The sequence below is a fragment of the Grampus griseus genome (assembly GCF_964374135.1).
Source record: "Grampus griseus genome assembly, chromosome: 6".
NCBI lineage: Eukaryota > Metazoa > Chordata > Mammalia > Artiodactyla > Delphinidae > Grampus > Grampus griseus.
In genome coordinates this window covers 380,376-407,087 of record NC_139000.1, presented here as the reverse complement: position 1 = coordinate 407,087, position 26,712 = coordinate 380,376, and the positions used below count along the sequence as shown (strand labels likewise).

General features: G+C 55.1%; 2 protein-coding genes and 1 pseudogene across 3 annotated transcripts in view; 2 read left to right on the top strand and 1 right to left on the bottom strand.

The window, feature by feature from the left end:
• PNPLA7 (patatin like domain 7, lysophospholipase) overlaps positions 1–25,223 on the bottom strand; it is a gene marked incomplete at its 3' end in the record, with an annotated part of 35,889 nt that extends 10,666 nt beyond the window's left edge. The window contains 18 exon segments of the mRNA XM_082656261.1: positions 1,594–1,715; positions 2,442–2,467; positions 2,470–2,514; positions 2,517–2,607; positions 3,788–3,935; positions 4,053–4,116; positions 9,738–9,887; positions 13,426–13,506; positions 16,720–16,735; positions 17,507–17,602; positions 17,606–17,666; positions 19,109–19,249; positions 19,429–19,520; positions 20,917–20,996; positions 21,614–21,735; positions 21,825–21,895; positions 23,825–23,856; positions 25,111–25,223. Coding sequence (XP_082512387.1) covers positions 1,594–1,715; positions 2,442–2,467; positions 2,470–2,514; positions 2,517–2,607; positions 3,788–3,935; positions 4,053–4,116; positions 9,738–9,887; positions 13,426–13,506; positions 16,720–16,735; positions 17,507–17,602; positions 17,606–17,666; positions 19,109–19,249; positions 19,429–19,520; positions 20,917–20,996; positions 21,614–21,735; positions 21,825–21,895; positions 23,825–23,854 — 1,436 coding nt within the window. The 5' untranslated portion in view covers positions 23,855–23,856; positions 25,111–25,223.
• On the top strand, positions 16,568–17,318 carry LOC309824457 (NADH dehydrogenase [ubiquinone] flavoprotein 2, mitochondrial-like; annotated as a pseudogene). Its single transcript has one exon. The product of its transcript is annotated as an NADH dehydrogenase [ubiquinone] flavoprotein 2, mitochondrial-like (transcript).
• Positions 25,224–25,453: 230 nt separating the features above from the next.
• Positions 25,454–26,114, top strand: MRPL41 (mitochondrial ribosomal protein L41). Its single transcript, XM_082657360.1, has one exon. The coding sequence runs from the start codon at positions 25,580–25,582 to the stop codon at positions 25,985–25,987; it is 408 nt and encodes a 135-aa protein (XP_082513486.1). The 5' UTR covers positions 25,454–25,579; the 3' UTR covers positions 25,988–26,114.
• The last annotated feature ends 598 nt before the right edge of the window (positions 26,115–26,712 follow it).

Genomic DNA, 26,712 nt, shown 5'->3' with positions numbered 1-26,712 from the left:
AAAAAAACGTAAATGAGGAAACAGCTGAAGAAAAGTTGGAAGTGACTGTCTGTGGGATATTGTCTGTGGGATATCTCTGGATTTGTTGGTGGGGCAGAGGACTGCTGTGTGTTATACAAATACCATACGGCCTTACAGAATGGCCACATGGCTTTTAAACTAAGTATTACTTTAACTAAATTTTCATTAAAAACGCTGCTGCAAGCCAGCTGCTCCAGGGCACCTCACTGTCCCAGCCCCGCAGAAAACAGGCTGAGTGCTACCCCCATCCCGGCAACTTTGGGTAAATCACCCGAGTTTCTAGGCCCACTGGCTCAGCTTTCAGGTAAAAACACGGCACTACACGATGCCCCCAAATCACCCCAAATAAACGAGCAGGGTACTCATTACTTCACCACCCAGGCCAGGCCGCACTCAGGGGGCCAGGGTCAACACGTGCAGGCGTTCCACCCTGGCCGCTGCCTGCGGACCGCGGGATCCCTCCCCTGCAGCGCAGCCCTCAGAGAGAGGCCACAACGTGCGCTGAAGGCACAGGAGGCCAGTGAGGAGGCTGGGGGTGAGGAGGCGGGGTCTCCATAAGGGCAGCCCCTCCCGTGCCCACCCCACTTTCCTGGCTGTAAGGGTCTCAGGCCAGAACTTGGAGCCTCCGAGTCTCCAACAGTGGGGAAGTAAGGAGCGTGAATCCGGCCAGACAAGCAGTTTTGAGGCTCACCTGCATCATTTCTCTGACCCTCTCCAGCTACAATTAGCCGAGGAGTGGAGGGGCCGGGCGCGAGCACAGCCCCGACTCTGCAGGGTGCACACACAGTGACTCCAGCGTCCTCTGGAAGGGACATCCTCGGGCCAAGGCAGGTGGCGAGCCAGGCTCCTCCGTCAGGCCCTGGGGACAGGTGGCCAGCACAGTAAGCAGGGCTGGCACCCAGGCCTGGCACTCAGGGAGCCTCGCTGCAGTGCCGGGGAAGCGGCACAAGCCCGCCAGCCCAGCGACTGGCCTGACGTCCTCCGAGGCCAGGGGTGTGAGGGTATCCACCCCACAGGGCACCCCTGGCCCTGGGACCTGGCCCTCAGAGGGGCGGGGGTCCAGCACAGATGCTGCAGGAGGTGCTGCCTTGCCCCTCCTCGCGCCGACCGGTTCACCCGGGGCCCTTGGCCTGTCACACCCTCACCACACACCTGCCCCTCCGTTTCTGCCCCCACGTGTATTTTTCTCTTTAACCAAGGTCAGGAGAACGGCAGCAACTTGGGGTACAAGTGCTTTGGGTTAAAAGTCCTTAAAGGAACCCACCAGCCCAAGAAACTAAAGGCTGCTTCACGACGGTCGTGAGCAGAGCAGATCACTGTTCCATAAAGTGTGCATTAAAATGGAAAGAAACTCTCCCGCAGCCCAGCGGAAAGACTGGCAAAGGGTCAGAATGGAGTTTTCAGAAGAGGAGACAATCGGAACGAGAAATACATTCTCTTCCACTGTCTTTGTGGAGGGAGGGGACACCTGCCCGTGGAAAACACTGCCGGGCACGTGCGCCAGCCCAGCCCGGGGAGGATCAGCGCAGGCGCACACGTAACCGACTCGTGGCCCGCGGGAAGGGGCGGGACTCATCTGGCTCCCCTCCCCCGGGTACCAAGGCGACAGCGTTGCTGGTCAGCACCCGCGCCAGGCCGGAGAAGTCCGAGCGCCGGTCCGGGGGCCTCTGGCAGACCCGCTCCGACGGCTCCACCTGCGAGAGAGGCCGGCAGACGCGGGGGGCCGGGCCGAGTTCGCACACCCGACGTGGCCTGGCTGTTCTACCCCACTCCTGACCCAAAGCTCCTCCTGGACACGGCCGGTGGGTCTGATCCCGACCCAGTCGTCACCTCGGCGCCCGGGCTCACCTGGGAGGGCTCTTGGGGTGGGGCGGGCAGTGCGGGCAGCTGGGCCACATACCGACGGGCCCAGCCGAAGCCCACAGCCCCGAGGTGGAGGGCGCTCAGGGCTTGGCCACCTGGGCGCAGACGCCGCTGGCAGGGCGGCTCCACCAAGCTGTGGGGCTGGGTGGGCTGTGGCCAGCCGGCGGCCCCTGCGCTCCCACCACGGCCCGCGCACAGCCGCCAGGGCTGGGGACCCCTGAGGAGGAGGCGCCTCAGGATTTGTGTGCTTTGCTGTCCAAAGGAGGAAGCAGTGCCAACCTGAGGCCACCGGGCTCTCTGAGGCCTCAGCTGGAGGTGGGAACCTCAGGCCCATCGCTCTGGGGTTCTGGCCCCCCGTAGGGGCTCCCCCATCCGGGGGGCATGTCACCCTGTGGCCCCGGGAATCCGAAGACCAAGCTCAAGCAGATGTGAGTGCACAGGAGCGGGAGAGCTCGTGGAGAGCCAGCGCCCTCATCAGAGCCAGCGGGCTCAGAGCAGAGTCAGAGGCAAAGGGCCCGAAGCAGGTCGGCGGGGCCCCCAGCCGCCCCGGGCCTCACCAGCTCGGGCAGGCTCCTCCTGGTTAGACGCGGCGAGGGCAGCAGGGGTGCAGGTGGCCGGAACAGCAGCCCCCAGGTTGAGCCGCTGCACAGTGCGGGCCGGCGCAGGCCCGTCCTCCCGGCGCTTCTGGGCACGCACAGCTGCGCTCTCCAGCACCCGCTCCAGCTAAGGGAGAGTGGAGCCCCGCGTCAGGCAGCCCAGCAGAGGCCGCAGGCTCGAGCAGGACAGAGCCAAAGGCCAGCGCGGGGCTGTCCACAGACGTCCCAGGCTGGACGGGACCACGCCTCACGCCCTAGCCCAACACAGGTCTTGGCCTTGGCGGGTGGCACCCTGGTTCTGAAGACCGACCCGGCTGTGGCGTGCTTGGCCCTTCCTCTGTGAAGCTGTGACCCAGGGGGTGCGGGGCTGGGTGCGGGGGCATGAGGGAGCTCCGGGGGCCTGCAGGAAGGGAGGCGGCGCACACACTGCAACCTTCTTTTGCAAACACTCCCCCACAAGGGAGCATCACTCCTGGTAAGAACAGGAACCCACATCGGAGATGACGAGTTTGTAGCTGTCCCAGGACCGGGATGGAAGCGTGAAATGAGAACAGACGACGGGGCAGAGGAAGGAGGTGGGGAACACAAAGCGAAGGGACAACGAGACTCCACTTCACACCCAGGAAGTTGGGAACACAGGGGACTGACAGTGCAGAGCAGGGAGCATGGAGCCCCAGACCTCGCCCACATCACGTGCACAACAGGAGTGCAGTCTGGCAGCTCTCTGAACCTGAAGACACACAGCCTCTGCCGCTCAGCAGCAATTCCAGGTGGTGCCCTGAAGACACCCCTGCACACGCGTGTAGTGAAGTAACTTCACAGTCCGTTGGCTGAGAAGAGACAGATGGTGGGGCATTCACAAATAGAAACTAAACAGCCATGAGACGAGTGAAACAATATGGATACAATTCAAAAGTGTAAGTGTTGAGTAAAAAGGAAATTTCAAGATGGTATAAACTCGAGCACTATTTATATAAAAAAACCAGTGCCATATACACACATAGTAAAAACGTGAAACACGGACAGAGGCTCTGACTTTACAAGAGCAAATACCTGGGTGTCTGCTCTTATTATCCATCCCTTTCTGAGTTGTTGAAATACTTCATTCAGAGGACAAGAGAGAAACAAGGGGTTGGAGGAGAGAGTGGGGCCCCCCTCCCGCCAAGACCTGCCCAGCCTGCAGCCCTTTGACCACGCCCACTGCCTGGCCCAACCCAGCAGCCGGCCGGCCCCTCCCCTCAAGCCCTGGCCACGGACCCCACCTGCTGAGGCCCCACCCACTGCCCCACTCACGCAGGCCGGCTCACCTCGCCCAGGCCCACGATAAGGATGAAGTCGGGCTGCCGGATACAGCGCTGGGCCCAGGGTGTGAGCGTGCTGTCCACCTGGTAGAGCACGATCCGGTGGATGTCCTCCTGCTGCCCCAGCCAGCTGGACAGCCGGTGCTCGTGGATACTGGAAGGCACAGACAGAGGGGCGCAGACGCAGGGCACATTTCAAGGCCGGGCTGGGACCCACTGAGAGCAGCAAGCCAAGCTCGGCTAGGCTGTTCCGACACGGAGGCCGGCGTACCTGTCCAGAGCAGCAGAGACAAGGCGCTGTTTTACGTTGCCGCTGGTCAGCAGCAGGGCAGGGCCTGAAAACACAACCACCAAATACAGAAAACTGTGCCGGCAGCTCACACTGGAGGACAAGCGAGGCCCTTCCTTCTCCTGGAAGTTTGCTCTTCTGGAAAGCAATAAGCCTTTCACCACTCATGAGGAAGTGCCTGTGGCCCTGAAGCAGACCCTCTGGGCAGGTGAGGCTGCAGGTGTGGCGGTGGAAGGGCTGCAGCAAGTACAGGGAGGGGCGGCCTCTCTGAACCTCAGTCTCCTCCTCTACACATGAAGGGGTTGAATCTCTGCGGCACTGAGACTGTGTATGCGTGGGGGCAGGGAAGCACAAGCTTGTAAAGTGCGAGATTAGACAGGCTCCCAAATCCAAGGCAGCCCGGCTGGCTGGGCTCCAGGCAGGTGCGGTTCACCAGTGTCTATCACCAGGGATCAGCGTGTTTCCTGCATCTGCAGGGTCTTAGAGTTGCTGTCCACACAGACACAGTTGCTCTCAGCCAGGAGGGCCAGCGTCAGAATATGTGAGAGGGCCGCCAGGGGCAGAGACAAAAGCTGAGAGGCCAGCGGCCCTCAGTGTCAGGAAGGCTGCTGGACCGCCCTGAGGATGCAGAAGTCCCGCTGCTGCAGGAGAGGCCGGGCTCTTCCCCATGGCTTCCTTCTTACACCCTCGCTTACACCTGAGCTTCTCTGAGAGCTTGTAATCAGAAGGTGAGAGACAAGAAATCACCGCCTTGTGTTTAACTGGCAGCATCTGCTTTCTTGGAGGCACAAGCATAAGGGTGCATTTCACAGGGTGGTGCCCTGTGATGTGGCTGCTGGACTGACCTGTGCGTCTGTGCAGCTCTGACTCAAATGGCAGAAGCCCGTTGATGCGGGGAAGCAACTCCTCTGGGGGCTCGGGGCAAAGGGCGCTGGTCCCCCTGGGGGCTGCAGTCCTGCTCTGGGGGTCAGGCCAGGTCGGGTCAGGTCGGGAAGAGCTTCAAGCTCGAGTTGGTCACCCTCCGTGGGTCTGACAGAGAGAGGGCGTCCTCTCGGGGCTGATGCCTCACGTGCCTGCGAGGGCCGGCACTCCTGGGCACTGCGGTGGCTCACCCCGTCCGCCTCTTGGGCGTCTAGGACGAGGCGGGACAGGCAGGCCGTGTCTGGCTGCAGGAACACAGCGGAGCGCAGCCCTGAGGTCCTCAGCGGACCGCAGGCTGGGCTCTATCTACCCTCAGGGCACGTCTCCTGCTCTGGGCCCGCCTGCCTGGACTCGGAAGGCTCGGAGGAGGCCCTTGGGAAAGTGTGGAGCCCCCCGGAGGTGGCGCTCTGGGCTCTCGAGGTGCGGGCTGCAGCCCCAGGCAGTCAGGACTGTGGTGACCATTCCGTCCGGGGGAGGGTCTGCTTAGGGCCCAGGCCATGGGCAGGTCCAGGGCAGTGCGTGGACACAGGCTGATGCCTAGGCACTTATGTGTCGGCTCCGTGGGGCACGGCTGCTGCTCCAGGACGGATCTGGCCTGGATAGTCACTGCCAGCCTGGCTGTCACACAGCCTCTCTCCCAAGCTCTGGAAGCCAGAGGAAGTGGACTGACACCTTCACAAGTGGAAGAAAAGGACCACTGGCCTAGATCCTCACTCTAAAAACACGCTTCACAAATGTGGTCACCTGACTGTCAGCAAAAGATCACTGCAGGGCAGAGTCCAGTCCTTCTAAGCGAGGGCTCGGGGGCAGCTGAAGATCCTATAGAAAAAGGAATCCTGACTCTACCTCGCATCATCACCAAAATCAATCTCCAATGAACTGTAAACTTGCAAGGTAAAACCCTAAGGTTTTTAGAAGAACCTCTTCATGATTTGGGGGCAGCATGAAATTTCTTCAATAAAACACAAAAAGCAGTAATAATATAGGAAAAAATTGATAAATAAATTGGTCTATATTAGAATTAACAACATATGTTTGTCAAAAGATATTATTAAAAGAATAAAAAAAACAAGCCACAGAGGGAAAGATATCTGCAACACTTTCATCCAATAAAGCGACTGTATCCAGATTGCCCGTCAACAAGGAAAAGATAACAAACCAATAAAAAGGGTGGGCAACTTGACAGGCACTTGCGAAAGAAGGTATCCCAATGGCCAGTAAACAAACAAACTTCTTAGTTGTTGGGAAATGCAAATTCAGGCCCAAACAAGATACCACTGCACACTCATCAAAATGCACAAAGAGGAAAGGCCACCTGCCCAGCTGCAGAACACACACTCTTCCCTTTCTCCAGGACAGACTATATGTTAGGCCACAAGGTAAGTCCTAAAGAACTTTAAAGACTGGATTTACAGGGACTTCCCTGGTGATCCAGTGGTTAAGACTTCTCCTTGCAATGCAGGGGATGCGGGTTCGATCCCTGGTCAGGGAGATGAGATCCCACATGTCTTGGGGCCAAAAAGCCAAAACCATAAAACAGAAGCAATATTGTAATAAATTCAATAAAGACTTAAAAAAAAACAAAAAGATTGGATTTACAGATGTAGAGAACAAACATATGGATACCAAGGCGGGGGTGGGGGGGTGGGATGAACTGGGAGATTGGGACTGATATATATACACTATTGATACTGTGTATAAAATAGATAACTGGGACTTCCTTGATGGCGCAGTGGTTAGACTCCGTGGGTAAGACTCCATGCTCCCAATGCAGGGGGCCTGGGTTCAATCCCTGGTCAGGAAACTAGATCCCACATGCACGCCACAACTAAGGGGCCCTCGGGCCACAACTAAGGAGCCCGCCTGCCACAACTAAGATCTGGCGCAACCAAATTAAAATATAATTAATTTAAAAAAAAAAGAAATGAGAGAAAATGGAATCTTTCTTTGAAAAAATAAAATAAAATAGATAACTAATGAGAACCTACTGTATAGCAATGGAACTCCATTCAGTGCTCTGTGGTGACCTAAATGGGAAGGAAATCCAAAAAAGAGCGGATATATGTATCTGTAAAGCTGATTCACTTTGCTGCACAGTGGAAACTAACACAGCATTGTAAAGCACTATGCTCCGATACAAAAATTTTTAAAAATTGGATTTACACAAAGTATCTTTTCTGATCACAATGGTATGAAACTGGAAAATTCAAAAATATATGGAAATTAAACAACACATGCATAAACAACCAATGGGTCAAAGAAATCACAAGAGAAATGAGAAAATATCTTGAGAGAAATAAAAACAAAAATAACAACATTCCCGGATGTACTGGACACAGCGAAAGCATAGCTAGGAGGGAAGTTTACAGCTACACATGCCTCCTTTGAGGAAGAAGAAAGATCTCTGATCAACAACTGGCTTTGTACCTTAAGTAACCGGAAAAAGAATCTCAAACTAAACCCAGAGCTAGCAGAAATAAGGAAATAATAAAGATCAGAACAGAGATAAATAAAATAGAGAATAGGAAACAGAAAATCAATGAAACCAATAGTTGGTTCTTTGAAAGAATCAATAAAATTGGCAAACCTTTAGCTAGAGGAATAAAGAAAAAAAGAGAAAAGACTCAAATTACTAAATGCAGAAATAACAGGACATTAGCTATTTTACAGAAATAAAAAGTAATACAAGAGAGTACAGTGAGCAATTGCAAACTAAGGAACTGGATCATCTGGATGAAATGGACAAATTCCTAGAAACGCACAACCTACCATGACTGAACCATGAAGAAACAGGAAATCTGAATAGACCTATAACCAGTAAGAAACTGAACCAGTTAAAAAAAAAAAAAAAAAAAAAAGCCCTGCATGAGGTGGCTTCACTAGGGAATTTTACCAAATATTTAAAGAAAAATTAACACCAATCCTCCTCAAACTCTTCCAAAAATATTGACTCGGAGGGAACACTTCCTAACTCATTCCACGGGGCCAGCACCGCCCCGCCCCACCAGTACCAAAGTCTGCGTGGGACCAAGACGCCAGGAGAAACTACAGACGAGCACCTTTGACAATGCAAAATCCTCAGGAAACAGGAGCTGACCAAACTCAGCAGGGTATTAAGAGGATTACATACCACACCAAGTGGGATTTATTCCTGGAATGCAAGAATGACTCAGCATATGAATATCAATCAGCGTAATAAATCACATTAACAGAACAAAGGGGGGGAAGTATGATCATCTCAACTGATGCAGAAAAAGCACTGACAAAATTCAACATCTTTTTATGATATAAACACTCAACAAATTCTGAATAGAAAGAAACCTCCTCAACATATTGAAGGCCATACATGAAGAACTGACCACTAACATCCTACTTGAAGGCGAAGGACTGAACGCTTCCCCCTAAGATCAGGAACGAGGCAGGATGCCTGCTTTCACTTAACACTGCTAGGATGTCAGTGCCACCCAAAGCCACCAACAGTTCAGTGCAATCCCTGTCAAGATCCCCAGTTCCTCGAAGAAACAGAAATTTGCGTGGACACACATGAATGTCACATCAGCGCACCACACGGACGCTAACCTCCTGGTCTGGATGCTGTGCTGCAACCTGGGGCAGGGGGTGGTGTGTGGCTCTCGCTTTACTATTTTTACAACTTCCTGTGAATCTGTAATTATTTCAAAATAAAAGGTTGGTTTGTTTTTTTAAAAAAGGGAATAAGCTTTTATGAATCAACACATCTCCACTGTGCAACTGCAGATCTTTTGGGTGTGCCCTGGACAGTCTGACCAACGTCACTGAAAAATGTATGATGTTTTCTACCTCCAGAATATTTGTTATAAAACAAAGACCAAGACGAATCCAAATTAACGCTTTCTGTGATTTAAATTTTCCCTTGGAGAGTAACTTTTACATATTAAATATTTATAGTAGTATCTTCAATTTCATAAATCATTTTCATTTGGCATTTATTTAATGCCTTCTACTATCAAGTGTCTGTTTCAGATAGCGGACGTTTCGCCATATTAAGATACATACTCTTGTCACAACGTATTGTTCCATAATAGTAATGTAACATTCATTGCACCTATTGTTATATCATTTTTGAAGACACCCCTGAAACCTTTAGGATAGCCCTATCTCAGAAAATTGACTTATTGTCTCTTACTATGGTCGCTCACAGTTATAAAAACATATACATAAAGTGTTAAGAATATGGAATACTTTATGATTTGGGGAATTTCTAAGGGTTCTCAGGAATTTCAGTTTCTTGTTCTTGAGCCCCCAACTTAACAGCCGTGGAACTTGGGAACATGACCTAAGCTGCCTGACCCCAGCTGCGGGTGTTCTCCACGTGGTCAGTCAGCTGCCCCAGCCATTGCAGTGTCCCCTCCGAGTAGTGGAGCAGCTGCACGCACCCACCCCAGGCTCACACCCCAAGATGGGCTCCCGCTGGCGGGGGGCGGTTCAGGGGTCTCTGTGCCCCTGGAGGCCCCAGAGTTCAGCTGAGAGGAGCAGTGCGGTGTGACTCACACCAGCCCCTGTGAGATAGGGTTTGCCCATCAAGACTGTCCAGAGGCGCCCGTCTCACTGTGACGGTCCTCTCCCCAGCGCTGCACCCCTCTCCACCCCCTGCCCAGGGTTTAGCCTTGCGAGCAACACTAAGTGCTCTTTCAGGAGAACCTGGAAGGATGAGAGGCAGGAGGAGGGGGTCCAACCGGACCTCAGGTGCCTTTGGGCAGGGCTTACCGATGGCGCTAAGGGCGTGCTTGAGCTCCAGGGTGAAGGTGGTGAGGGGCACATCCTCTGACACGGGCATGACGGCCACCGTGGAGAGGTTGCTGGCAGGGTTCCCCGAGTCCCACTTGCTCCCTACAGCATGTAGCCCAAACTGGTGACCTGCAGAGCACAGGGGCGTGCGTTGGCCTGAGGGATCGGGCTGCCACTCGCACAGTCTCGGTGTCCCTGGATGTTTCTAGGTGACACCACAGCACGAGAGGCCTCGGCAGATGGAACAGGCACCGGGGTCGGCCCCGAGTCCCCACAGCCGGAGCCCCGCCTTTCCCGCTGAAATTACCAACCACACTGTGGCGCCCTTGCGTTTCATACACACCAGGACCGGGCCGCTGAAGGGGAGACGGATGCACGGATGCAGAGAAGGCCGTGAGGCCCAGAGCAAACGCAGAGTCGAAAGGATCGGCCAGGGGAGGGCCCATCCTCCGACCTGCCCCCTTCCTGGAGTTCTTGCACTGACTGCTCCAGAGACAGCAAACAGTCTGAGGTTTAGGAGATCGACATCTACCACCTCGTCTGCGTGGGGTTTCCAGACCCCGGGGTGAGGCACAAAACAACCCAGGGTTGGTCAGGGCTGGGTCCTGGGGTGCCTGTCCCTGAGGCCACAGGCTTCCCCTTCTCTAGACGTGAGGCCAGGAAGCCCCACAGCAGCAGGGACGGAGGCAGCGGGCACGTGGACGCACGAGCGCATCAGCCTCGGCCCGAGCGTCCCCGGCTGAAGTTCGTTCCCAACACAGTCACTGCTTGGTAAGTAGCACCCCCGTCTCCATGGGCGTGGCTGAACGGGCAGCCTCACCCCTCCTGCCGCCCACGCCCCAGCCAGACCCCAGTCTTCTGGGGCCCCAACACAGTGAGGGCTCTTCCTGGCCCCGCGGGCTGGCCGCTGTGCCAGCCCAGCTCCTGCACAGACCCTCCCGACCAGGAAGGGCACGGCCAGGTGCCAGGTGCAGGCGCCGGCCTTGCAGGAGGGTCCAGCTCCGCCAAAAGGGCACCCATTCTGACTCTGCTGGTCTCGTCCCTGGGGAGGAGCGGTGGGTCCTGAGGCGTAGAGCGTGGGTTCCTGCAAGGCCTGACCCAGAAGCCAGAGCGGGGGCTGCAGAAGGCAGAGAGAGGGGCCCCCAAGAGCTAACCTGGGGGCAGGGCAAGAAAGTGAGGGCTGTGAGCCAGTTGGCAGCTGCATGCGAGGCAGCAGGGGGCCCCTTCTCACCGGTTTTCTGGCAGCTTCTCTGTGGGGAATCCCCTTCCTCTCGCTCTTTCCCAGTGACCTCTGACGTTAGAACCCTCCGTCTGACGTAGAACCAGAGGGGGATTCTATTGCCAGCTTCTGACAGTTTTCTTTTAGTCTTTAAGAAAGGCATGTGGGAGGTTCTGGTTCTGACCAAGAAGGAGATGGAGCCGGCATATCGCACCTAACCACTGCCACCAGTTACACGGAGGCTCTGGACACAGTTCTCAGGAGACCCAGAGGGGTGTGAAGAGGAGTGCAGACGAGCCAGGACTCGTGGGAAGACCACGCTACTAATGCCACAAGGGTAGCAGTGCCACTGCCCCGTCCCAGCTACAGCCAAGTGGGGTCCATGCCTCCCCCTCCGCACTGGGTGCTGCCTCCAGGGAGGCTTTCCAGGGCCCCAAGTTCCTGCATGGGGCGATAGACACAGTGGGGTGGAGCCCCCAGCTCTCCATTCCCTGCACTAGAGAGGGGAGATGGACAAGGGAGTCCTCTAGATCTAGTATGAAGTCCTGGCTTCACCCCCAAGCAGCCCATACATGAAACTGGCCAGGATCGCACAGCAGAGGCTCTGAGAACAGAATCCAGTGTGGCATACCAGCCAGGCTTCACACTGGCTCTGGGTAGCACACAAGCACAGCAGACCAGAGCAGTACTGCAAAGGCCTTGAGAATTAAATTAACATTCAAACACAGCCCAAGGAAGAGGGCCAGGACATGCTCTGTGAATATAAGCACATTGACAGTCTGCAAAAATAGAAGATTTAAATGGGAACCAGGCTCTCATAACATAATACTCGAAATACAGGATGCAATCCAAAATTACCAGGCATACCAAGAGCCAGGAAAATCTCAACTTGAACAGGAGAAGACAATTAACAGACAAAAACGACAACATGTGGGCTTCCCTGGTGGTGCAGTGGTTAAGAATCCGTGTGCCAATTCAGGGGACATGGGTTCGAGCCCTGGTCCAGGAAGATCCCACGTGCTGCGGAGCAACTAAGCCTGTGCACCACAACTACTGACCCTGTGCTCTAGAGCCTGTGTGCCACAACTACTGAGCCCGCGAGCCACAACTACTGAAGCTGCGCACTTAGAGCCCGTGCTCCTCAACAAGAGAAGCCACCGCAATGAGAAGCCCGCACACCACTACGAAGAGTAGCCCCCGCTTGCCTCAACTAGAGAAAGCCCGCGCACAGCAACAAAGACCCAACGCGGCCAAAAATAAATTAAAAAAAAAAAAAAAAGAAAGACAACATGTCACAGAATTTGGAAGTCCTTGACGAGGCAATAAAGCAGTGATCATAACCAGACAGAGACAGCTGTCATGGACTGTCTTGAAGCAAATGCAGAAATATAATAACTGAAATTAAAAATTCTCTGGGTGGCCTTAGGAGCAGAATCAAGAAGACAGAGGAAAGAGCCAGTGAGCTTGAAGACATATCAAAAGAGAGTACTCGGGCTTCCCTGGTGGCGCAGTGGTTGAGAGTCTGCCTGCCGATGCAGGGGACACGGGTTCCTGCCACAGTCCAGGAAGATCCCACATGCCGCGGAGCGGCTGGGCCCGTGAGCCATGGCCGCTGAGCCTGCGCGTCCGGAGCCTGTTGCTCCGCAACGGGAGAGGCCACAACACTGAGAGGCCCGCGTACCGCAAAAAAAAAAAAAGAAAGTACTCAATCTGAACATCAGATGGAGAAAAAAGATTAAAAAACAAACAGTGTCCCAGAGACACTGGGACAATAACAAAAGGTCTAACATGTGCTTCTGTGAATTTCCAGAAGAGGAGAAAGAATACAGGGCTGAGAGACTATCTGAAGAAATAAAGGATGAAACCTTTCCAAATTTAGTTAAAATATATATATATACTTACAGATTCAAGATGAGCGAACCCCAAACAAGATAAACACAAAGAAATTCACGCCAAGCACTCCAAAATCAAATTTCCAAACAGTAAAGGCAAAGGAAAATCCCGAATACAGCCAGACAGAAATGATGCACTACCTACTTGGGAACAATTTGAATGTCTGGATTTCTCATTAGAAGCAACGAAAACCAGAAGGAAGTGGTACAAAATGTTTAAAGTGCTGAAATAAAAGGACTGTCAAGCCAGAATTGCACATCCAGCAAAAAGTATCCTTCAGGACGAAGGTGAAGTAAAGACAGTCTTAGATGAAGGAAAATTAAGAGAATCTGTAGCCAGCAGACCTGCGCTAAAAGGACTATTATTAAAGGAACGTCTTCAGACAGAAGGAAAATGATACCAGGAGGAAGCTTGGAACACCGGGATGAGGGAATAGTTTTAAACGTGTTTGACGGCTGAAAGCAAAAGTTCTAACACTGTGAGGGGGGTTTCAACCTAAGTAGAGGCTCTGGGCGGGGCTCTGAGTGGGGTGGGCGGGGCTCCCAGGTTGCAGGCCCAGGCACCCAGCCGTCGCAGTTCCCTGCTGGAGGCTGACCAGGATCTTCTCGCCCAAGAGGTGAATCAGCGAGTCACAACCTGGGGGCAGAGGAAGAACAGAGACCTCAACCACACACTTTAAACCATGACGCCAAGCAAGCACCTTAGACCAGGGGTCCCCAGCCCCCGGACCAGTAGCGGTCCGCAGCCTGTTAGGAGCCAGGCCACACAGCAGCAGATGAGCGGCGGGCTAGCGCAAGTGAAGCTTCATCTGCCGCTCCCCGTGCTCGCATTACCGCCTGAACCATCCCCCCAAAACTCCCCAGTCCATGCAAAAATTGCCTTCCACGAAACCAGTCCCTGGTACCAGAAAGGTTGGGGGCCGCTGCCTCAGACCCACGGTGTCAAGACTGCCGCGGCTGTAAACCACTCTAAGCAGTGGAAGGTGATGTGGCTGCTGTCTGGTCGCAGGCAGGTGCGGGGCACGTGGCCTGGGACCTTGCCCGGGACGGCATCTCCTCTCATCCCCAGGCGGCAAACACGGGGCAGCACCGGGAAGCCACGACTGCCCGCAGGCAGGCCACGAGGGCCTTCCCCAGAGCCGAGGGTCATCACGTGATGCTGAGTGCCTGGCCCGCTGGACATGGGCTGCTTTACATGATATCCAGGAAGAATTACCTTTTAAATATAATAATGCTATTTTGGTTAATATTCTAAATTTTTAGAGTTGCAGACTCAAGTATCTAAGGTTGGAATGTCAAAATACCTGTAATTTACTTTTAAGGGCTTTTGCATGAGTAAAGTGAGTTAAAAGTTTTTTAATTTGCTAAAGTTCGCAAGATGGGAGAGGATGTACTGTACAGGAAGCCTGCTTCTGTGGCTCTTGCATGCAGTACGCATCACTTTCGAAAAGAGAAGCCGCTGTCAGCTTCAGTAACCCTAAGTATCTCGGAGAGCAAGGTGAAAGCAGTGATGAGGTGATTCCGACACCAGGCGCCGCCTCTGCAAGCCTCAGCCGCCGGCTACTTCCTGGCCATCTACAGCCGACAGCTCTGGGCTGACTACGCAAAGAGCAGGCCCTGAGACCTCGTGCTACAGCAACCGGTGTCCCCAGCCCCTGCCAGCCAGCCCTCCACCTGCAAGCTAACTTGGAGACCCTCTCTTACCCCCAGGACTCTGGTGTCAAAGACCCATGGAAGATGCAAGTGAAACTGTCCAAATTTTAGGACGTGAGACAAGACGTAGTTTGAGCAGAGTGGTCCAAAACAGAAGCTGAAAAGAAGTCTGGTTTATATACAACTAATCTAGCAACAAACTATTAACTGGAGCTAATTTTGTTTGTTTGTTTTTTGCGGTACGCGGGCCTCTCACTGTTGTGGCCTCTCCCGTTGCGGAGCAACAGGCTCCGGACGCGCAGGCCCAGCGGCCACGGCTCACGGGCCCAGCCGTTCCACGGCATGTGGGATCTTCCCGGACTGGGGCACGAACCCGTGTCCCCTGCATCGGCAGGTGGACTCTCAACCACTGCGCCACCAGGGAAGCCCAACTGGAGCTAATTTTACAAACCACATTTTATTATGGAAAATTTCAAAGATACACGAAAGTAGAGAGAAGAGTACAGTGGACCCCCCCTTCCCATCACCCAGCTCCACCCATCTTATTTCACACACATACCCCCAAAATTTTGAAGACAATCCCAAACATAGCATTTTATCCATTAATAGTTGAAGTCGTATCTCTAAAATATCACAACAATGATACAATTATCACAATTACAAATTAACAATAGCTCTAAATCAAAGCTTTTGAAAGTGATCATTTCTACATCAAATGAAAAAGGTTCACAACAGGCCAATGAAAACATGAAAAGGTGCTCAACATCTTTAGTCGTTAGGGAAATGCAAACCCTAGCCACCAGTATAAATAATAGTATTTTGACATATTTTTCCACTGGATTAAAAGAAAAAGAAAACCATGTGATGCTCGTGATTTAGTATAGGAACTTCACCGCAGTGTGACCCAGGGAACCGCTGTGAACTTCTTCAAACCTGGCACTGGTCTCACTGTCCAGGAGCCCTTCCCTCTGGCCCAAAGGCTCCGGCCCTCTTGGTGAAGGCCTGCCAGGTGGATGACATGGAGGCCCCGCCCCGAGGAGACTGGACGAAAGCCACGCCTTTTCTAATTGTCCCACCAGGTCACCCGCAGACAAAGCGACACACGTGAGACCTGTACCCTGACGACACTGTGGTCTAGCAGCCCGAAGACCATGCAGGAGCTGTGCGAGGTCAGGGCCCACCCAGGGCCCGGCAGGCGGGAACTTCACGTGGCCGGGGTGGGGGCGACCTCGTGCAGTCCAGGGTTCACTGTGTCTGCGGCGGGAGGCTGCGTCACCCACCAGCAGGCAAATAAACCCACAAGCCCTCAGGAGTCCGGGTCTATAGGTGCCCCTGGCAACTGTGACTCAAGCATATAAGTCAACAGTGGCAGGAAACAAAGAGGTAGCTTCCAGCTGAATTATTTTCTTAGAGTTAAAACTATTCACAGCCTGAAACCCCAAAATAAGGCAAGGGTGCTAATGATCATCATAGATCAATACCCAACCACTAAGGGGTTCCAAGGCAGTGGGAGAGACACGGCAAGATGCTTGTGATGTGGGCTTCCCTGGTGGCGCAGTGGTTGAGAGTCCGCCTGCCAACGCAGGGGACACAGGTTCGAGCCCTGGTCCGGGAAGATCCCACATGCCACGGAGCAACGAAGCCCGTGCGCCATAACTACTGAGCCTCCGCTCTAGAGTCCGCGAGCCACAACTACTGAACCCTGCGCACCTAGAGCCTGTGCTCTGCAACAAGAGAATCCACAGCAATGAGAAGCCCGCGCACCGCAACAAACAGTAGCCCCTGCTCGCTGCAACTAGAGAAAGCCCACGCACAGCAACGAAGATCCAACACAGCCAAAAATAAATAAATAAATAAATTAATTAATTTTTAAAAAGTGCTTGCAATGTGTCTGGGGAAATGCAGAGGTGAGCCACCATGCACAGCCCCTGTACAGCAGAAGCTCACACACCTGCGTCAAGGGCAGCTGTGGTCCAATGTGCCTTTTCCTCCAAAGAACAAAAAATTTAAATTTTGCACTCCGAAGGCCCATAGTTTGGCTCACCATGTTTCTCTCCGCGGCGTGCTAGCCTACACAGGTGGCCTCGCTGCTCAGGGGGGAAGACATACAAGGAAATTTGCATAAGACGGTGGTGCAAAATGGAGCTGGAGGAGGCTTATCTGTGCACAGAGACACTCCTGAGAATAACCCAGATACTCCACTTGATTTCACACTGGAAGAGTACAAGAGGATAGAGGCAGCTGTAAAAAAACTACCCATAAGGGCACAAAGCAGCAGCTGTACTTCCAGTCCTGGATTTAGCCCAAAGGCAGAATGGATGGCTGCCCATCTCTGCTATGAACAAGGCTGCAGAAAGTTACAAGTACCTCCAATGAGAATATATGAAGAAGCAGCTTTTTATACAATGTATAATCAAAAAGCGGTTGGAAAGAATCATATTCAAGTTTGCACTACTATCCTTGCATGCTTTGAAACTCTGACAGCATACTGGAGACCACTCAGAAAAAGCTTGGAATAAAGGTCAGGGAGACTACACTTGACAAACTTTTCACTCTTATAGAAATGGAATATTTAGGGGCCTGTGTAAATGCACCAATGGTTCAAAGAAATGACAACTACTATGAGGATCTGACACCTAAGGATACTGAAGAAATTATTGATGAACTCAAGGCTGGCAAAATCCCAAAACCTGGGCTAAGGAGTGGACGCTTCTCATGGGAGCCACAGCCAGAGGTCTTACCTCTTTGACTGAACCACCTAAAGAACCTGGCTTCGGTGGGCAAGCAGGCCTTTAATTTATATTCAACTGTAAAAGTGCCACTGGAGAAATAAAATACGAATCTCCTATCTACATAAAATAAAATATAATAAAATAAAAATTGGTACTAACTTTTCAATGGAAAACTTAACAAATGTTAAAGAGGGCAGACCTCTAAGTGAAAACGCAACAGACCCCAGCCCTGCCCCACCCAAGGGCTCTCACCGAATCCTGGATGCAGACCTCCAGCCGCCCGTCCTGCACCACATAGATGCTGGTATCTGGCTCCCCTGGCCGGAAGACGTACTCCCCTTCCAGAAGCTACACAAACACCATGTGTTTGCAAAGTTCCAGGAAAAGTGGCTTCTCAAAGTGACCCAGGACCCTATAAGAAGCAGTGCACATGGGACACCTACAGGAAGGAGGGGAGAAGGGACACAGGCCACAGTCCCTGCCGGCCAGACCACAGAGCGAGCTTTCAAGAGCTGCAGCGCCCACAGCACAGGCACCAGCAGGACAGAAGCTTAAGCTGCAGGCATTTCCATCAGCTACCGTTCCATGAGCTCAGAGAACTCTCAGGCCATGAGCGTGAATTTGAACCAGATGCATCAACGAGGGCAGGTAGTGAAGCGCTGGACAGAGGAGTCGGGGCTTCCAGGGAGAAATGGGGAACCAGACTTGCAATTTTCCATCCAGCCACACGCTTCCCATACTCGCTCCATGTCGCCCTGAAGGTGAACACTCTGATAAGCAGACAGACACACGAAAGAACCGGCGAGGAGGCTCCACTCACCACTGGGAGGGCAGCGATGGCAAGAAGACTTCCCAACTGATGAAAGCAGTGTTCACATGTTGGGGTCGGGGGCGGGCATTCTGGCTTACACGTGAGTTAACTCCCGCTTCACGCTCACTAGATAGAATAGCCTGTTGTGGCTGATCAAACACATATTGTGCGTCTGCTTAATTATTAAAGGGCACATCGGCCAGAAGTAAAGAACGTCCGGGGCTTCCCTGGTGGCGCAGTGGTTGAGAGTCCGCCTGCCGATGCAGGCGACACGGACTCGGATTCGAGCCCTGGTCCGGGAAGATCCCACATGCCTCGGAGCAACTAAGCCCGTGCGCCACAACTACTGAGCCTGCGCTCTAGAGCCAGTGAGCCACAACTACTGAGCCTGTGTGCCACAACTACTGAAGCCCGTGTGCCTAGAGCCTGTGTTCTGCAACAAGAGAAGCCACCGCAATGAGAAGCCCGCGCACTGCAGTGAAGAGCAGCCCCCGCTCACCGCAACTAGAGAAAGCCCGCGCGCAGCAACAAAGACCCAACGCAGCCAAAAACAAATAAATTAAATAGATAAATATTAAACAACAAGAACAACAAAACGTCCACGTAAAAAATAAAGATTAAATGCCTCCCTTTCTAGGGTGCCAATGCTCGTTCTCCTTCAATGCTAAGACTCCCTTCCCAGGTGCCGAGGCCATACTGACTCACCATGTACCTGCTATCTGTTTTTTTTTGAAACCTTGAAGGAATGTATCCCTGACTAGCTTAATGTTCTTTGTTCTGACAAGACATAAAACTGCCAAAAACTATGCTTCTCTGGGGAAGTTCCTCAGAGTTATCTGAGAGGTTGTCTTCCAGGCTATAGTCCTCAGTTTGGCTCAAATAAAACTCTTCTTATTCCTATTATAGGTTGTTTATTCATTATTTTTGTCGACACAACCAACGGTGGCCACAGAGAAAGGACACCTCGGAGGCCAGGTGACAGCCAGTCCCCGGAGCACAGCCGCAGGCACATGGCGGGCCTCCCGTGTCCACTTCTCTCTTACCGAACATTTTTCAGCATGTACAAGACTTCTGACGGCAGGTGAGAATTCTTCACATCGAACTCCGTGAGGTCGGCCTCCAGCAGGGAGGGCGGGGGCTCCTTTGGCTGCAGGGTGGGGTATTCCTGCTTGAAACGCAGGATGCTACAAAGCAGAGAGACGTGCACCTGGAGCAGAAGCCCAAAGGGGTTCAAACGCAGATGGTGTTTGCACTGTGAACTCCATGGCAGGGAAGCCACGGGCGGCGCAACGTCCGCGGCCTCCCCAGCGCCCACTGGGGAAGGCAGCTGAGACGTGCCTAGTCTGAAGGGCACCCCCAGTACCTCTTGGCCAAAGACAGCACCTTGGTCCTCTTCCTCGCCTGCTGCCGGGGGGCAGCTGTGTTCCCCACAAGCGTGTGGGGGAGTGTGGTCACCTGCAGAGAGAAAGGGGGAGGCCTCGTCTGGACCCTGCAGCCGGTGGATCCAGCTCTCAGCCTCAGGGTCGGTCCCAGCCCTCAGGACCTGGCCTGCCCGCAGCCCGACACCAGCATCCCGGCCCGGCCCCACCCTGCTCACCTGCCTAGGACACAGGGAACCATCCTTGGCGCTGATGATAGCGATACCGCGTGGCCATGTCCCCAGACAGCCCATGCTCTGAGAGCTCTGAGTCCTCAGCCCTGCGTCCTCTCTGCCTAGAAGGCTGACGCTCTCCACCCCACACCTGTCACGCTGGCACACACGACAACCCAAGTGCCTGCACAGTCCTCCCAGTCTGGAAGGCTCTTCACCCTCCCCCACAGTCGAGGCCCACCGGACTGCCCCAAACAGCAGCACCGGGGAGCGCGGAGGGCCTGGCTCCTAGCCAGGCACCAGCCAGCCTCTTCGGGCAGCCACTGCCCCCTGCTGTCCCCTAGCTCCCAAGCTGCATCTGCCCCACGGTGCCAGCTGTGGTTGTCGGTGGGCGGTCACCACAACCCCTCCTTCCCTCCCAGGCGTCCTGGCCTCATTGGACCACGTTCCTGTCCTTAGCCCAGGTCCAGCTTGCCGCTGCCCAGTCCTCGGCAGGGTCACCAGGGGACAGCCCCCCACCCAACCACACACGCCTGAGTGCCTTTGAGACCTGCAGGGAGTCACTCCATGTGGCCCTGCACGAGCCTGCGGGGGGCCCGCCCACTGTCCCTGCGCGCCCGCCCGCCAGACAGAGCAGCCCCAACCGACCGGCCTCCCACAGCGCCTGACACTGAGGAGGAAGAGCCACGTGAGGACACCCACGTGACTCCCCATCGACAGCTCAAGCTTACCCACGAAGAACACGAATCGATTGTGTAACTCGAGGAAAGTAACAAAGAGAAGATATTTTTAAATACCAGCAAATGCTTCAAGCGTGCATTTGAAGCACAGGCAGCCTCAGGCAGTCTGCTGAGACCTCCTGCCCTCAGGCGGAGAAGGGCGCAGGGGGCCCGGCTGCTGGACGGGCTGGACGCGGCTGCTCCTCCCAAGGTGGGTCTTGACACTGGCAAGCGAGGCCTTGCAGTTTCCCCCTCGCGGAGCCTGGCCCCAAATCCTGGTTGGACCAGCAATCTCAGCACCAGAGCCAGGACCCTCCACCCGCCACACGTCAGGGATGCTCCGGGCGGGGGGCTTCTGTCCTCCCTTCCAGTTCACGTCCACCTCACGGGGTGACGGGGCCTCCTCCCCAAATGCTTCCGCCCAGCCATGCCCTCCCCAGACCCTCCCCGAGCCCCAGAGCCGCTGCACAGCCCCCAGGCATAGGCGTGCGGTGCCGACACCTCTGAGGGGGAGGAGGCCTGGGCCTGCAGCGCGAGCTACCTTCCTCATGATATTCCTGCCGTATAGCATCGCTTTGTCTCTCTTCCGGAACCTGTACTGAGGAGTGGGCTGCCCTTGTCCTGCAAGGGGAGCCAAGGGGCTGCCTGAGCACGGCTGGGACCCGCGAGGCAGCCACATGTACACACGAAGCTGTCCTGCCCCTGCCTGGCCCCGCCCCCCGCCCCGCCCCCAGTCACACAGCACCTCGTCCCAGGGCTGCGACAGACCCTTGCAGAGGAAGCGGGACTTCACTCTTCTTGGAAACATGAGCCAAGGAAGTTCAGAACAGACTCGAATTGCATGGATCCGACGAGCTCAGCCTCGTGGACAGGCCAGCAGTTTCCAACAAAAGCCACCACTCGGGCCTCCCCCACCCTTTCAAGCCCTCCTCCCGGTCCCCCTAGGGCTAAAGTCTGAAGCAAGATACTCACGGAATCAGTTAACACTTCTATACACAAAAAATGGTCATCGGGCTTCCCTGGTGGCACAGTGGTTGAGAGTCCGCCTGCCGATGCAGGGGACACGGGTTCGTGCCCTGGTCCGGGAAGATCCCACATGCCGCGGAGCAGCTAGGCCTGTGAGCCATGGCCGTTAAGCCTGCGCGTCGGGAGCCTGTGCTCCGCAACGGGAGAGGCCACAACAGTGAGAGGCCCGCGTACAGCAAAAAAAAAAAAAAAAAAAAAAAAGATGGTCATGCCGATAAGGTCCAGGGCCAGGGCCAGGAGGATTTCAGTTGCAACAACCACCAGCTGGGTGAGGTCACAGATAGAGCACCCGTCAGCAAGGTGCCATGAGGCCCCTCCCAAGCCCAGACACAGGCTGGACACAAAGGACCCAGGGCAGCCAAGGGTGCAATAGGCCACTGATTCTGGGGCCCGCCCATTAGCCGGGGGCAGTGAGGTGGTCACCTGGTGGACTGGGAACGCTGCTCCGTCAGCTGCAGACCCCAGGACCGAAGGGTGGCCAGGTAGAAGCACACCTAGGGGGGAAGTCTGCAGTCGGGAAGGGCCAGGATGGGCACGGCCCTGGCTCCCCAGGGAGTAACAACAGAGCTGTGGGTCAGGGACAAGTCAGCAGCCCTGGAGACCTCCAGAAAGAAGCGACCTTCCAGGACGCTGAGGTCCCCTGAGCCCACTTGCTCTGGTGCAGCGCCACCCACAGCATGGCTGGGCAGGGCCAGCAGCTGTGCTGTGTTGACAACAAATGCTCCAGGCATCATTAACGCATCTGAATCCTAAATCCTCAGCTTTCCTGCTCCTCAGGATGCAAATCCAGAGGAGCAAGCCCGGCTGGCCACAGTGGGTACAAAGGCCACCTCTCAGTGCCCTCTCGTCACCAACAGAACCACGTGCTGCTGGCCTCGGGGCAGACAGAAGCCCACACAGCAGCAGTGCTGGGAAACCCTAAGGAGTCAACTGGATTTTGAGAGCATTAAATACCAGCTCACAGCAGAGAAGGGCTCCCAGGGAGGGAGTTAACAAGGGGCTTCAGAAGCCCAGACCCCAGGGAGAGAGAAAGGAAGGTAAGAGAGAACAGTGAGGGACTTCCCTGGTGGTGCAGTGGTTAAGAACCTGCCTGCCAGTGCAGGGGACACGGGTTTGAGCCCTGGTCCGGGAAGATCCTACATGCTGCAGAGCGACTAAGCCCGTGCACCACAGCTACTGAGCCTGCGCTCTAGAGCCCGTCAGCCACAACTACTAAGCCCGTGTGCCACAACTACTGAAGCCTGCGAGTCACAACTACTTAGCCCACGTGCCACAACTACTGAAGCCCGCACGCCTAGAGCCTGTGCTCCGCAACAAGAGAAACCACCACAATGAGAATCCCGTGCACCGCAACGAAGAGTAGCCCCTGCTCGCCGCAACTAGAGAAAGCCCGGGCACAGCAATGAAGACCCAACGCAGCCTAAAATAAATTAATTAATTTTAAAAAAGAGAGAACAGTGAGTGTGGAATGGTGAGTGGGCAGACGGCTGGGGCCGCCCATACACAGGATGCTGGCAGATGCCCCCAAAGCTGAAGAAACCAGCCAAACCAGTAGCTGCGCTCCATTCCTCCCGGTACCCACATACCTCCTTCCAAGCAGCCAGGAACAGGATGGCTTTGCGGGAGTGGTGGGGGGACTTGTTAATCCTTTCAAGTTTCTACGCAAGTGCCAAGGACTAAAGCAGCTTGCCTGATCCTTCAGAGCCAGGATCACACACAGCATCGATGCCAGAAAACCCAAGGAAATCAATGCGCTCAGAAAAGCATTTCAAAAGCAGAATGTCACATCGAGACAGAATAAGGAAGTGATTCAGAAAGCTCAACCCTTTGAACTCAGCTCAGGAGGCAGATGGAAGCAGTGGGAGCTTCTGCTTCACAGTGAGGCGTCCAGGCCCCCCGGCCCAGACTGCGTGCTTGGCTAAAGACGACATCCACCAGGCAGCAGATGAGCACCTTCCTCCTAAGTGTGTCTCTCCGAGCTCAGCCACCCCCTGGGGGGCAGCCAGGGCTGTCCACAGGAAGGGTCACGGGGACGCCCCAGGCCTATTTATACAGTCTCTTGTGGTTAGGCATCTCAGACTTTCCAGCTTTTCACGGTTGTTTTAATGCATCTACATTTCTGGTTTAGAGATAAAGGCCCTTGTAATGTGGCTATATATGTTCCACGGGTAAAAGGCCCTAAGACAAAGCAAGCAGACTTCCTAAGGGGAAGCAGGAACTCACAAGAGTGACCTTGGGGAAGAGGAGGGAGGGCCTCAGCCCTGACAAGGGGAAAACAGGCCCCACACACCACCCCCACATGCAGCAGGCTTCAAGGAGTTGCTGCGGGGCAGATGTTAAAAGGACCCTTTCTCCTTGTCCTGAAGTGGCCATAACTGGGAATTTTAAGGCTGATTCCTCACTGGAATCCTCAGGTTCTGCACCTCTGGGCCGGCGTCCCCCTCTTGCTCCATGGCTAAAAGTGAAACAAAAGAAGAGAGACTGGTTCCAAGGAGGGCACACGTTCCACCACCTCACGCTCACGTGCAAAGCAGTGTCTCCCAGCCCTTCCCCAGGTTCCTGTCCACGTTAAATTATGTTTCTATTGACAGGAAAACCCTGATGAAAAACTGTGTTCTCCATGGAGAGAAGCTCTTTTCACAAGCAATCGGAGCCCCTTCCCTCTCTGTAAATAGCCCTCGCGTGGCTGCCCAGGAACCTAGAACTGCAGCCAAGTCCCGGGCTCCTCTCCCAGCCAGTCAAGGGCCAGTGTGGGCAGCCGGGCAAAGGCCTAGCGCAGCAGGGATTTCCAGCACCTGGGGAGGGGTGCGTGGCCACTACAGGCTGTGAGCCAGACCCTCCCTCCTAGTGGCCTGTGCACAGGATTTCCCCCGCAGTGCGGCTGAGCCCTGGAGGTGGGTGTGTTGGTCTGGGGTGTGGTGAACTTGAGGACCAGCTCTGCTCACATGGCCTCTGTGCCGCAGGGAGGAGCCCCGTCTAGGGCCTTCACCCTGTGGCTCCCAGGTCCCTTGGAAGGGCAACAGTAAGAGAGGGTTGTCTCTTCCGAAATCCCACCGAGAGAAGTCAGGGAGCAGAAGATAGGTGCAGGGTCACCTGCATCTGCTCACTGGTCAAAGGTCCCTGCCGGCCCCGTGGGAAACCCTTTCATCTCAGATGTCTCCTCAAGGACCAGCAACGCCTTGACCCCAGCTCTGCCGCCCAGCCCTGACCAGGGCGGTCTCCCCACGCCTCCCAGGCTTACAGGCGACAGAGCTCAAGGCCCCAGCACCTGCCACACAACCAAACCGCCTTCAGCTGCTGCACGTGCTCCACAGCGCAGGGGACGGGAGGGAAGGAGACAGAGCGCAGGAGAACTGGGGGGCCGGGGGCGGCGCGGTTGGGGTCATCGAGGTTAGGAAGATGGTGGTTAGAGGGGCGTGGAAGTTAGGGCGCAGGGCTGGAGAGCAGTGATTATGGGGCCGTCGGGTTGAGGGCAGTCAGGTTGGGGGGCGTTCAGCTGCAGGGGCATCGGGGTTGGGGGCAGTCGGGGTTGAGGGCAGTCGGGTTGGGGGGCGTCGAGCTGAGGGGCGTTGGGTTGAGGTCAGTCGGGGCTGGAGGCAGTAAGGTTGGGAGGCGTCCGGTTGGGGGCAGTTGGGTTGAGGTGCGTCACCGGCGACAGCCCTGTGGGGCAGTGTACGTCCCGACGATGCATGGGGGAGGGGATGGCTACCTCTGCTCACAGAACCGGACCCCCAGGTCTGCCACTTCGGGGCGCTCGGCGGCGACTCACCAGGATCGCGCGCTCCCGACGCCCGCGCTCCCGTCACTCCATCCTGACGCCCCGCCCCCGACACCCGGCACTCCCGTCGCTCCTCCCGAAGCCCCGCCCCTAACGTCCGCACTCACGGCGTCCGGCCCTGCGCCTCGAAGCTCCGCCCCCCACGGCCGCGCTCCTGACGGCCCGCCCGGACGCGGGATCTCCCCGAGCATTGGCCATGCCCCCACAGGTCCCGCCCCCCCGCAGGGCCAAGGCTGCACATTGGACGCGTCGCAGCCAATCGGAGCTGCTCTTGCTCTGGCGCGGGGGGCCAGGGGGTGTCGGAAGCTGCAGTGGTCGCCGGAAGCAGAGCGCTGGGTTGCCGGGGTTCGCGTGGCTGTGCGCGGGAGTCGGAGGGCGTTCGCGTCGTTCGGGCCCCAGCATGGGCCTCCTGAGCGGGGCGGCTCGCGCCCTGGTGCGGGGCGCCGACCGAATGAGCAAGTGGACCAGCAAGCGGGGCCCGCGCACCTTCTACAAGAGCCGCGGCGCCAAGGGCATCGGCTTCCGGGGCCGCGACGGCAAGTTCGTGCAGGTCAAGGAAATGGTCCCGGAGCTGGTGGTCCCCGATCTGGCCGGCTTCAAGCTCAAGCCGTACGTGAACTACCGCGCCCCGGAGGGCACAGACGTTCCCCTGACGGCCAAGCAGCTCTTTCTGGAGACAGCGGCACCTGCTATCGAGAAGGACTTCAAGGCCGGGACTTTCGACCCTGAGCGCCTGGACAAGTACGGCTTTGAGCCCACGCAGGAAGGCAAGCTCTTCCAGCTGTACCCCAAGAACTTCCCGCGCTAGGAGCAGTCGGCGGCGGTCGGGTGTGCCTGCGACTGAGGACTTCGACCTATCCTCCTCGCTGAGCCTAGCTCCCGGGTGGCGGGTGGGGAGGCGTTGCCCTCGTTTAGCTTCTATTAAAGATCTTGGCTACCCTACAGTGTTGTTCGGGGCAGCTGGTCATTTTGAAAAGGAAAGTGTGACACGTAACAGGCTAGGGCGTAGTGACCGAGGCGACGTTCTGAGGTTCCAGCCAAACCAGAACCCCAACCAACAGGTTCTGCGAAGTAGGCAAGAACACGTGGCTTAGCTTGCAGGAGAAAGAGAATTCACAAGGCAGATCCAGCCACATGACAGCACTGGTTAATTCATCCCCCAAAATTCACCCCAAGGAACCGCCAATGAGAATACTTATGGGTTCCAAAGCAGCTTATTTTGGGGAGTCGGGTGAGACAGCCCCCCTTGGGGTAAACCTAAAGATAAGGCCACACAGGAAGTTGATGCCAAACTCGTATTTCCCTAGTAATCTATAGTCTCCTTCCTCCTTGTGTTTTCCTGTTTCAGTGCATAATCCCTCAGATTCTAATTCTGTTTCATATTTAACTGACCCTTAAGTGAAATATCCTAAAATAAACTCTGGAGGAGGGTTCAACATTAACACATTCTGACCTGTACTGGCACACAGTGTTGTACCGTCAGAAAATAAGAAAGCAAAGGATAGAGGCTTGTGTTTTCTAACTCGGAACACG